Here is a 13,293-nt window from a genome sequence, read left to right on the forward strand (position 1 = left end):
TTACGTTTCCTCTTGCTTCCCGTCGTTATTCACATGCGCAAACAAGATGGCAGAATGAGGTAATGCAGTGAAGAGAGCATTGGTGAAAAGGTTACTACAATATATTCCCACATAATGCTAATTAGATACAAGATGTCTCCAGTGAACAAACCCCAAATGAGAGAAACTCCTGCTGTTTCTGTCTGGAAGTTTTAATATTCTGTCTCACTGCTAACGAGATGCAAATCTCCATCTCAGCCTTCCTCTGATCTGACCTCCTTCATGCCTGTTTGTTATTTAGCTACATAACGTGTACTCTGTGCCCTGACGGACTGACTGACTTATCGACTCTTCTCTGCTAACTGATTGTAGGAATGAAGCTTTCCAAAGAGTCCTTGCTTGCTTGTAATGCTCTGTGTGTACTTGCTCATCCGTCTCTGTGATAAATGTGACTTTTACACCTTTGGAATGAGGATATTTTTCATTGCGAAACAGAGCATCAGAGGGTCCTCGGACTTTGTCTTGGAGTTCAAGTCAAATTTTTATTTGCTCTTCTATCACCTCTTTGTCATACAACTGACTATTCACCAGGGTTGTTCTGCACAGCTTTCTCAACAGGTTGTCAAGGTGTGAGGTCTACTGTAGATTAGCTTTCCAATGTGTTGCTAAAGGCATTTTCATTCAACATTCATGAGCAAATGTCAAGGGCAGCTTGGTCTATAGACCCGACCCAGTAGATGAAGAAACAGCTGACATTATGGCAATCATGTCTGAGGTGGAAGTTAGGAAAGCGGTGTTTGGACCAACTCAGCTTCCAACTTTTGGGAATTTTATATGCTTAATTAAGGGTGAATACAGCCTGGAAATAGAAGCAAGTTTCTTATCCAGACCCGGAAAATAGCCAAATCAAATTCCATGCCTTCCCATACTTTTCAAGATTGTGTCTGAGGCCTTCTATTTGCACAGCACGACATGTGTAAATTGCAAAAGAAGCTTCAGAAAAGAGCAAAACTCTCATGTGAAAATGAAAAAGTGAGCAGAAAAATATCTAATACCAACTCTCTTTTGATACCCAGTCTTAGGAGCAACAAAAGTGACCCAAAACAAACAAACAAAAAACTGGTAGATTTCTTTTCAGTTAATTTTTTTGTCAAGTCTAGTTTGGCTTTTAACTACAGGCGCACCGACATGAAAATTTGGGCCCATATTGATATCTGATATTACCTTCGCTGCTATGGCTGATAATCAATATTTACCATCATCATACAGATCATATACATTGATCTACACTTTCGACATGGTGAAAAAATGACCAAACACCTGAAATTGCATGTGATCATGTGACAGACCATCTTTGTCACATGATCACGTGGTCAGCCTCACCCTCCGGAAATACAAACACAAATGGCAACAAGTACAAAACAAATGACGATTGTTAATGCTGACCCAATACCAATATGAAAAAAAACCAACAACACTAACATCTGTTTTAATCCCATGATACACCTAAGCGCCCATAAGTTATGAAGTCATGAAAGACGAAACTTTTAGATTATCTTTTGCAGAAATACTTTTCAAAGCCACTTCTTTCTCCACTTCACAATTACATGCTACTTTGAGTTGGCCTATCCCACAGAGCCCCACTGAAACACTTTTAAGGTTGCGGTTGTAACATGGCAAAAATGGGAAAAAGTCAGCACATTTAATAATTGTTTTGGCATTTGAAAGTATAGCAAGGAGGTCATTTACCTCTATAGGACTTCTATGAATTCTTGCTGCAAATTTACCCAGGAGCAATCACTGCCAACCATACCTCCAAACCCCAAGAGGGAGAGGAGAAGGAGAGGAGCCAGCTCTCTTTCCTGCTCGCTTTCATCGGCCTCTCTCTACCTCTTCCTTCCTTTAGTGTTTGCTGTCTCTCTGCCTTTCACCTTTGCTTTCCTTCCTCTCCCCCTCTTATCACTTTCCTCCCCATTTTTCTCCCATTGTCTCTCCCTTTCTTCACCTCTAACAACCACAAACGCTGCCCAGACTACGTCTCCCTTTGCATCCCAACTTCCAACCACCAACACCGCTGCTCGGTTTTGAAACCCAGATGTCATTTTAAACCTGTAGGTATCTTGTAACAGCAGAATTACACACGTTTTTCTGCACTGCGTGAATATTTGGGCCTTTCGGTGTGTAGGAACACAAATTACAGCTGTTACTGACAAAGTTGGGTTGCAAAACAGGCCCGTCTGCTGGAACGGCCTGGAAAAGGAAAAAGGGAAAAAAAAAATTGTTCTGCAAGCACAACGGAGCATGAGTAAAACGAGGCAGATGATACGTGGACGTGAGGAAGAGGAAGTGTGAGTGATTCACTTTGGAAATGGTATTGAAACCAGCTGCTGGAGAGGTTTTGAGGCTGCGTCAACGTAGTTTGAGGCCGAAGTGAAACTGTTCGAGCCACGGCTTTGACCTTTCACACAGCGATGTAATTTCGCCCCAAAAGTGATGAATGCCACTGGTGTGTTTTTTGATGGCTCTCGTTCACACAGTTGAGGTCATTTAACGATGCATGCCAATTACACAACCTGGAATTATTTTTAGTTTGCTTCTGCCGCGCTAACTATAAAGGCATTTCTTAAGATCAGAGCTGCGAGTTCAAAGCTTTATTGGCGGTTGTCATTTTCTTCCCACTTAAACCTTCTCTCTGTCTCTCTCACATACACCCCCACACGCCTACACACACACACAAAGATGACTCTATAACCGTGCCTTTGCAGGGAAGTGAAGTTCCTTTTACAAACACAGAAACGCCCTGTTTCTGGATGTGTGTGATGCTGCTGTGTATGCAGCGAGTAAGAGTTTCATGCAAAATGTATTATAAATGTCTGATGCACCATTGCAACAAGATACATACTTAGGCTGTAACTCTTTCTCCTGAGGCAGCAATGCTGCAGATGGGTTATGAGATGGAATATATTCTCATGTCTGAAGGTCCTAAACACAAAACAAAAAAAAATCAAAACCCCATCTGTTCCAGATTAGTCACTTTCCGATGATGTACTAATAAAGGTTCGTCTGCAGAGGTAAGGTATCCAAAATGTTTGTAGAAAAGGCCAGACAGCGGATAATCTGTGCAATAAAGGCGTCGTGTATTAATATCAGGAGGATATTAGGGCTCGGAAGAACTTTATCTGCACTTCCCCTTCAGAAATCTGAGTAGTCCGGGGTTTTGCTTCTCGTTTCAGGTTCTTTCTAGTTTCAAGTCTGCCAAAAACTACATTGGGTGGAGCGCTGCAGCTCTAAAAGTCAGTAGCAGTTGAAAACCAAGTTTCAATATGATGCAACAACAACAAAAAAACTGTTTTCTTGAATCATCTTTGCTCTGGAAATGGAGAGATGTTTTTCTATTTCAAAAGACCCATAACGCTGACATTTGTATTAGACATGCAACATTCTCAGGGAGACTTATAAAAGAAGAACTTCACCTCCGTCAATGTGCGACTTTTTATTTAGGGACTGCTGCTGATGTCATGCTTGCTAAGATTTTCATTTCATTCGATCTGTAACCAGTCTCTTGAAACAAGGGGAGGGAAATATGGTCTTAAAGTTTTATTTTGATATTTTGTGTTACTATTGTGATTAACGTCATGATAAAAAAAAGCTGTTTATTTTTTTTTAGGTAACTGTATGGCTGTGACTGCATTACACAACATTTATAGGACCATGAACAAATATTGTTCTTGGGGGGAAAGAAAATCTAATTTACAACAGGCTTCTTCAGAAAACCACTTGCTGAAAATAGTGTGATTTATTTAACTAGCCTGGACTTAATAACTGCCTCCAATCATTTTTAGGAATTTATTGATAATTAATTATGCTCTCGTGGAACTAGCAGTGGAGAAAATAGAAAAAATAAGATTTTCGTTGCTACTGTCGGTTTTTAAAATTTTTTTATTTATTGAGACAAGAATAAATACAAATTCTTATCATGATAAGACATTTTTCACAATAAATGACAAATGATATACGCCCACACTTACTTGAAACCATATGTGGCTTATTATCGAGTGAGAATACTTACAATTAAACATTCACCAGCTTCAGATTGGAATCTTTTTCTGATCAATGAATACACAGACCTACCAGGTCATGCTAATATTACCGCTCTTCAGTGTGAAAGTTGTTAGTGGAGGAAGAAATCTCACAGTTGGGTAGTCTCAGTTTCAGTAGGTGGAAGACGTCACAGGAAGCACAGTGGGTGTAAAAGGAACTATTTTCTTTAGGGAGCCATGTCAGTTGTTCATTCAGGGTGGGAAAACCCAATGGGTGAAGGTCATTTCGCTCCTTCTCCATTCTGAAAACTTCCGGGGGGGTGTTGTACCTTACCCAACGTTTCCAGGTTTTCAGGAAATGTAAAACCAATTTGAAATATTGTCAGGCCTCTGGAAATCTCAGAGCTGTGGCAAAGTTTAGGGCGGCACAATATATCGCAAATTTATAGTTACCACAATGCTACTGTATGTGACATCCATATTGCAAAGATCTGTCAGGACAGCAATAAGTTGTAGGTAATTATTTATGTACCCTCCATTCCGGTTTTCTGTAGTGTTAAGATATTTGGTGAAACTTATTGTTACTACAGGAAAAGAAACATATACTAAGTTGTTTTGATGCTAAAATGGCAGATGTCAGATGGAATCAACCATTTCTATAAAATTGTTTTTGAGATGGAAATGATATTTTTCCCCAAACCTTTACACTTTCAATTATTTATTTATTGTGAGTCAACTCATTATCGCAACATTCATCAATATTATTGCATATTACATCTCCTCCTGATATCATGGAGTCTTGGTTAGTTCAGTGGTTTCCAAAGATTTTCTGGCCCCCTATGGATTACATTAACATCTCCCCCAAAAAAGAAAAAAAAAAATCAACTGGGCCCACACATCGCTCAACCAGACATAAACCTAAACACGTATTTTGTTTTCAAACTTCACTGAAGTTTATTTCACACTTCAGGTTGCAACAAAACACACTACAAACCATCTTTACAGTGAAACACTTTTGTGTAACTGTTTTTCTTTTTTTTTTCCTTCATTCATCCATACTACTTCCCGCACCCTCACTCCCCTGCAATGGCACTGCGCCCCCCTAGGGGGCGCGCCCCACACTTGGGGAACCACTGGGTTAGGGTCTAGGTTGTCTAAGAAATACATACCAAGACAACTGCTTACGTTAACTGCACCACGTGTGCTCATTACTAATATGAAATGTTCAGCTAAGTTTAAAAATTCATTCACCACAGTCATTCTGTCATTATTTTTAAAATAGTAAAACCTTGTTTGGCAGCGACTGGACTTAAAATCTGCTAAAATTGGTCTTGACGGGTTAAGGCAATACAAAAAACAGAGATCATAAATGTCTGATTGTTGTATTTCTACTTATAATTTATTTAAAAAAATAGAGAAATGTCAAAAATGCTGCAATAATGCCACAGAAACCTACATTAGCTTACAGGCAACATAAAGTATGTCACCTCACGGTACTTTACAAGGCAAACAGATCTGATGTATGTTGAGTAATATAGAATCAGATCATGAAGATAGCAGATTAAGATAAAATTACAACACATCACAGTCAATCCTAGTTATACAGTTCAGTCAAATTGAGATAATGCCAAGTGGTAAAAAGTTGTCTATTTAAGGAAGTCAATCCAACTGCACCGAGTCACTGACCTTTCATCAGTCCTCCCTCTTACGCAACCACATGGTGACAGTGGACTGTATTTACGTCGCATTATTAGCATTTCTCAAAGAACAGACAGAGAATCACATTTATAGCAGATGCTTCAACATACTGGACTTCCCTCTGCATGTTGTCTTATCAGAGTGACTCTTGTCCCAGTTCCTCCTGTGCCTCACCATCCTTACACCTTTTGGCATTGTGAGATCAAGGATTCCCTGTGTGGCGTCATGTCTAGCCTCTGTCCTTACAAAGCCATCCTTCAGAGAGGATCAGTTCTTCAACAACAATTACACACAAACAAGCCATGGAGTAAATGTGCAACAGATTGAAGTTGAGATGTTACAACCTTTCTTTTGAAATACAACTTGATATCCTGAGAACCCAACGCTGTCGCCTGACTGATTATTTAGTTCATGGTTGAGTTTAAGATGAACTCCACCCGCCTGATTTGCATGGCTGACCTTATCTTCACCAACTCTTGAGTCTTCTGTCTCTAGAGTTTGGGTCTTGCGCTCTTTGTTATCTACCTGCCTATGCAGCAAGCCATGCCAAAAATGATTTAATTCAGATATGCTAATTTCTTCCACAAGGTTAGCACATGCTATGCTGTCTAAGTACCAGTATGTGGCATATGGTCCAACTGTTGTTTCTTTGTAACAACAGTTACAGTTCTCATGACAGTTACGTTTGTGGGCCATAAAATGTCCAGATTTTTGAAGCTTAGGGAGTTTTTCTTACACACTGCCTGCTTTCTTTTTTTTCACCAATTTTGAGTTTGGTCTGTGAATACCACCTGGCCTTAGGGAAGATTGTTTTTTTAAGCCAGGTCATTCTGACCCAGGTGTCACTGACTTAAGAAATGTGGATGGTAAGTTGTCAATCTAGGTTGTCTGTGTCTACATATAATAGACCACTTAGCAAAAAACTCCTTCTAAAATGTGTTTTTTTGTTTGTTTTTTTTTCAACCGGCAGCCTATCATAAAAACACAATGTATTCCCATTTCTTTATTGGAATCCATAAAAATACCAAAGATAATAAAAATTTCCAAGAAGTAAAAATGTCTATTTCCCTAAACAGGGTGACTCCCATTGAACCGTAAGCTGAAAAATTGGCATAGAGTTAATGATCAGCTAAAGTTAAAGCCATTATGGATTTATTTGACTTTTATTTGTTTGTTTGTTTATTTGTGTGGCTCTGAAGAAAGTATCTTCTGTTAACAAGAAAACTTGGTTAGAACCCAGCTCTCTCACTCCTCATGTCAAGGTGTTTCTGGAGAAAAGAACAAACACTGAACTTCAACTTGTCCTTGATCCTCTGATGTGTTTCAAAAAAAAGGTCTTACAGAGCGTTTAAAAGTACAGATTAGAATGTGCAGTGTAAATATCCTTGACGAATGAAACATTGAGTGCCCAGACAAACTTAAGAAGCCCTGCACAAATGTAGTTCATTGCTCATCTTCTTTGCTGCTCCTCCTGGCCAATTACCTATTTTACCTGGCAATTACTGGTTACATTTTTTGAAATTATATTTATTTATAACGGTCATTGTAATTTAGATGTGAGCAGTCACAAGGCAATACTTTGATGCAATATTTGCTAGGTTAAAGTATTACGGATGGCATTCAAACTCTGCTTTCTAATGAAATATTTGGTAAGTTGGTCTGCACTGGTTGAGACTCGCTCACTTCGGAATGACAGATGCTTGAAACTAAAAAACAAAACTGATAACCAGCCCTAGTTTCTGATTAATTTGGATGATGATCATTTTGACCACTTGGAAATACTGATAGAGCAGTGAAATTTTCTTCCCAAATGCCCAGTTGATCCTTACATCTGAAAACAATCAAAATAAGAAAAAGGGTAAAATGCCCTGCTCTGTGAGTTCAACACCCCTAGTCACACCTTAATACAAGAGCACACACAAAAAGGTGAAAGCAGCTTTATTGAGCGATATGCTCAGCTCAAGGATAGTAGTGGAAGAGTGACCGAAATGTGAATTGATCACAACTGATTACACAACAGCCATTATGCTTCTGTTTAAAACTTTTGGAAAGATAATTGAACTGTCGCATTTATCACAGGATACTGAGTAAAGTAAAAAAAGACAAATAAATGTACAACTAAAAATGGTTGCCAATTTCAAAATGCCAATGCTTAAAATACTTTCTAGAAGTCTAGAGATCTACAGTTTATTTATTTTTTATTAAAGTTTGATTCCATGCAGGATACATTAAATGTATGAGACGTGAAACTACCAGACTAAAATCATCAATTATTTTAGTTTCAAATTTGGAAAACCAGTTAATTATCAAAACATTAAACGCATTAGGCTACTTTTCTTTAAACATAAGTAAATATGTCTAAAGGTGAAGTAGAGATATGTGATTGGCAAACTCTCTGTAATGTACAGTATATTATAGTACTGTTATTGTGTCCCACACATTATCTGAAGTGTGGAACTTTAAACACTTCAGCGGAAGTGTTTAAAGTCTCAATCAGTTTGAGCTGGGTTTCCTGCTTATCTCATGCTGCTACCCATTAAAAGAAAACATACAATTATGATGTGCAGATAAACAGAGGAAAACCCCAGATGCTTGGTCAGCATCTCCTGAGCTCACATCAGTTCATAACTATGTGTTTTTGTAAGGCCCTGTGTGTGTGTGTGTGTGCGGGTGTGTGTGTGTGTGTGTGTGTGTGGGGGGGTGTGTGTGTGTGTGTGTGTGGGTGTGTGTGTGCGTGTGTGGGGGTGTGCGTGTGCATGTGTGTGTATCAGGTATTGTTCTTCAGACTCTATTCTTGTCCTGGTTTCCCCTGTTGGAACTCACCCAGGCACTCCAACAGGTCCCATGAGTCCATACAAAGAGATATAATGTCAGTCCTGCACACTTTGATGTAAAATTTCCAGAACTTTCAAACTATAATTTTCAAATATCTCATTAAATTTTCAGTCAGTTTTTTTTTTTGCTGTTGTTGTTGTAATCCTTGTTCTGAAAGTCTAGCAGTTTTTCTAAACATTAAAAGGAAATTATTTGATTTCTTTACACTATCATTTGATGATAATGAAATCTTTAGCTTGTTTTGTTGTGATAATTTCACTGTGTCCTTATTTTGGGATTAAATGTAAGTTTCCTCATCTCCTTGACTCAAAAACAAGAATTTTGTCCCAATAAACTTCAGATAAAAATCTTGTTTTCTTGTCTTGACAGTTTGCTTGTCCAATTATTTCAAGATAACAAGATCTCAAGCTTGTTTCTGTCATAATATCAGTTTCCTTATATTATTACAGATACAGCTTGAGTTTGTAAGAGTATGAATAGCCTCATTGTCTCATTATCACGACATAAAGAAATCCTAAGCTTGTCCTTATCTCAGTGAGTCAATAATACGATTTTTATTGGCTCAAGTTTACTCTCTCAAAGACCAGTAAACTTTGACTTTGCAACAAAAACTGGAACTGGAAAATATCTTAAAAATATCCCAATATGACAACCTGACAATCTGAGCCCATTTAGTTGGCAGGGGGGGAAGTCTTTGTTAGCAAACACAATAATGTTGACCAAAAAAAAAAAAAACCTTACTGGTGCAATAATGGGTACCCATGGCAACTGGACATTGCTTAGCCTTCTCCTTTAACATTTCACAAGATGGGGGAATACAGACGGAGTGACCTGTCACTGTTTTAGTTGCATATTCTCTCTATCTGGAGATTTAATGTCTTGAGGCTAATGGTCACTGAAGAGTCCGCCTTATTTTTATATAAAATATCCTCTTGTTAGTAAGAGATTGTGATGCTGTGAACTGCTAACAATATTCCCAGGGTCATAGGAAGTGAAACAGACAAACAGCATCACAGACCTTCCACCATATTTAACAAGCTCCGTGATATATATACCTGTTATTAGGATCGATCCTAACAGTGAGTTTTGGAGATTTGATTAATAATCTAACTGCTGACACGTTTTTAAAGGGGGAGTATCATGTAAAAATGTTTAGCTTTTCATCATGTTATTATGTGATTCCGTTCTCAAAACATACCTGGAGTGTTGCTTCGATTTTTTCATGTATGTTTAAGAAATGTTTTGAACTCCCATGCCAACCATTCAGATGTCCTAAACATCTAGGTGGGCCCAGCTCCGCCTTCAAGGACAAAGCTCCTCCTCAGAGCTGCAGTTTTCAAGCATCCTAGCTTCCGCCTAACTTCCCCCACATTTCCCCACTCAGCTCCTTCAGACTAGCCAGCAGCAATTAGCAATCACCTGGTGGAACTGACATCTACAGAGCTCATGATAGGAGCTACTCTTCAGTGAAACGCTGGTTGTTAAAGGGTTAATAGATGTGTGATAGATTGTGATGACTTTCTGTAGGTGGCATTTCAGAAAGATCTGGAGCTTCTTAAAGAGACAGAGACCCAATTTCAAGGTGGTAAATTAGGAAGTAAAATTTCTTTGAAGTCATATTTGATACAGCATTTTTTTAATAACCAAGATTAACAGTTACCAGATTATGCTATAAAATTACTCTGTCTGCAAAAATACACACAATACTACCCCTTTAAGAAGGTAAATTAAATTAAATCAGCTCTAGCAAATGAAAAATATAGTCATAATCCAAGTAGCATAAACACTAAATATAGTGCTGCTAACTTTATAGAAGCTTTGAGCCATTAAAACTATTGCTAAAAATTCAGCCTCTATGACAAAGTTCATCATTCATCCATATAAGGTGTTTTTTTTTTGTCCTTTAGTCAGTAAATGTGTCATATGTTGAAGCTGAGAGATTTCAAGCAGTGTTCCTCGCTGTCCTGCACATCTTTTGCAACATTTCCTCTTTCAGGAAACCGAGTGGCAATCGAGTCGCACACACCCACCAACGGCCTGACAGATTTTCCTGTACAGAACAGTGAAGAAAGCTCTGCCGTTTCTGTTTCAGAGGCTGGCCTCTGAAACAGCATACAAACACATAAACCGAGTCCTGGTCGTGCCTCTGTTGCACCATCCATCGTGAACTCAGTAGGATTTCAGTTGGTAAAAAGCGAAACGAAAAAAGTTCACGAAAGAGTAGTAACACACACACACCTCTGTGGTGTTGCTGCAACAACCAGCTGCAAGAGTCTAAAAGTGACTAAACACCTCTCACCACAAACCCCGACCCACATATAGACAAACAGATAATGTGATAAGGAAGTACACTCCACCCAGCGCCTTTTAAAGATGCTGTGCATGCACATGTGGGTGTGTGTGTGTGTGTGAGAGACGATTTGTGTGCTCTGACCAACAGGATATTCCAGTAAACAAACGTTTCTGCTTCTTCTTCTTTTGCTAACTGGAAGTAGCTGTCATAAGTTTTGATATGAACAGCGACAAGCGATACATTTAGAAATTCGCACGCACACAACGCAGATGGATACAGTTCCTTGCGAGAGTATTCATTCACCTTGATCTTTTCCGCAAACATCAATGTATTTTCTTTGGCTTTGATGTGACAGAAACGACTCAAATTTCAGTGGATTTCAGTCTCTTTTAGTCTCTCTAAACGTAAATAAAAGTACACCAGTGGGCTATTAATTCATCGCATTTTAAACAGCAAAACAATTACTCCAATTATCCCAAAATCTGGCTTTTCCTTTAGGGAGAAAACAAACACTACTGTTCCCTGCTGAAGATAATGGTGGAAACTCGGGTGGATATTATTCCTTTTGCAAAGATTAATGCGAGAAATATCCTAAAGGACTTACAGCTGGAATTGTATGGCAGGGTTCATAAGCCTGGTGGGCCACCAGGCTTTACTTGCTCCCCCAACAGGCAAAGCATTGTTTGTTTTTAAATACGCCAGTAACAGTGATAACAAAGACGGGTTAAAGAGTTTCTTTGGCAAAATGGTTGGAAGCATAATGGAAACATCGTATGGTCAGCATGTTAACACATAGGGAGATTGAGGTCAGGGGTCATTTTTAATTCACCAGAACTCCTTAACCACTTCCTGTCAACACGCCAACAACTTCAGTTAATAAAGTAACAAGTCACAGAAAAAGGTAAAAACTTTTTTTTGGACACTTAAACTAGTATGAAACAACGGAAGTGCAAAAAATTTTAAATTTATCTTAGTTGTATTTTTTTTTTTACATTTGTATTTTTTAAAGATTTTAAGTATCATCAACACTGTCTTCCAATAACGCATAATCACTCAGTCATATTTTCACATTTCCTGTCAACTTTAAACGGATTTTAACTGAAAAACTCGGTGGGCTGCTGGACGACTGCCCTACCACTGGGCTCCGCAGGTTTTCTGGGGGAAATCCTGGTATTGTATGTTGGTTTGACTAACAAGGTGAAACGGAACAAAAAAAAATCCAATATAATCCAAAAAAAGAGCGGTGTTTGATAGAGTTAAAGGGTGTATGAAAACTTCATATGGAAGAAGGTCAACTCACCTTGTATACCTGCCCGTAGGTTCCATTGCCCACCACCTCAACCAGCTCGAAGATGCCTGCTGGATCCTACAGAGACAGTGAGAGAGTGAAGAAAAAAAACGGTAGGAGGGAGTTTAAATTGTAAAGTTTAATGAATAAAGCTGCTGAATTTGCTGGAGAAGAGCAGGAAATAATGCTGCTTTTCAACCAAGCCACAACACAACAAGTTGTCTTGATGCGGGCAACTCGTCAGCTTCTTCAGCCCAACAAAGAAAACATCCCGAGTAAACACTGAAACTTGCCCCAAACAGGACACAGGGCAGACAGTGAACATGGAGTTACAGATGAGGCACACACTGTACACACAATCTCTGAGAGGGACCATTACACAGCAACTTCCACACGCAGTGCCCACAGTTGGACCACATCACTTATCACAACATTTGACTGCTCGGTTGGTTCTGTTTGAGACTTCAGTCAACTTTCAAAGCAACACCCACCACGTCTCACTGTGTTTACTCAAGCACTGCATTCAAAAAAAAAAAAAAGAAAAGAAAGAAAAACAAGAAGACATGTTTTAAAACTTACTCTTAAAGCCGCGAGGTCTATACTGTCCAGGCTCCGCGTGGTGTTTTCTCGCGACATTGCTGTCGGTAGTTGTTTTTTTTTTTTGTCAGCGGGTCGATGTTTGTTTTAAAGACATGGACGGTGCGACTTTCTCTCCGCTAACGGTGCCAACTAACAGCTTTTTCCTCCCCTCGGCTCCATTCTGAAGTTTAGCGGAGTGAGTCAAGTGGAGGAGTCGAGAAACAAACTGCTTCCGGTACGACCTGCCGAGGTAAAAGTCTGACTGTGAGAGATACATACATTTATATTTTTTCCTCGTACGTGTATGGACAGAAAGTTACTCATAAACTTCCATAATCTTTGTTTTTCAGATTGAAAATCCTATTTGTGCACAATACTCATATTTACGACATACCTTTGTGTTCGGTTCCAATGTGCTTTCGCGTACTTCCTTAACTTAATTTTGCAGCTACTAGCATGAGCTTCCGGTTAAGCCTTTGGCTGTTTACTGTTTGGAAATGGTTCCTGTGTTTTGCTTCTGAAAGTTTTCTTTTTCCTTCCGTTTTTTATCAGAATACCTGCTCATCTAAACGGACTTTTCC

At 39.0% G+C, this 13,293-nt stretch overlaps 1 protein-coding gene across 9 annotated transcripts in view; it reads right to left on the reverse strand.

Moving 5' to 3' along the window:
• Positions 1-12,921, reverse strand: part of LOC116713970 (misshapen-like kinase 1) — a 76,762-nt gene extending 63,841 nt beyond the window's left edge. For 6 of the 9 annotated variants that reach the window (XM_032554253.1, XM_032554255.1, XM_032554260.1 and 3 more), the window contains exons 1-2: positions 12,713-12,921; positions 12,146-12,211 (exon numbers count right to left, since the gene is read on the reverse strand). In XM_032554253.1, the coding sequence (XP_032410144.1) occupies positions 12,146-12,211; positions 12,713-12,769 (123 nt within the window). In that variant the 5' untranslated portion in view covers positions 12,770-12,921. Of the gene's footprint in view, positions 1-2,881; positions 2,962-12,145; positions 12,212-12,712 lie in introns of those variants that run through there. The other 3 variants (XM_032554261.1, XM_032554257.1, XM_032554259.1) reach the window with 2 other exon arrangements.
• Positions 12,922-13,293: the final 372 nt, after the last annotated feature.

The sequence above is a fragment of the Xiphophorus hellerii genome, chromosome 23 (genome assembly GCF_003331165.1).
Source record: "Xiphophorus hellerii strain 12219 chromosome 23, Xiphophorus_hellerii-4.1, whole genome shotgun sequence".
Taxonomy (NCBI): domain Eukaryota; kingdom Metazoa; phylum Chordata; class Actinopteri; order Cyprinodontiformes; family Poeciliidae; genus Xiphophorus; species Xiphophorus hellerii.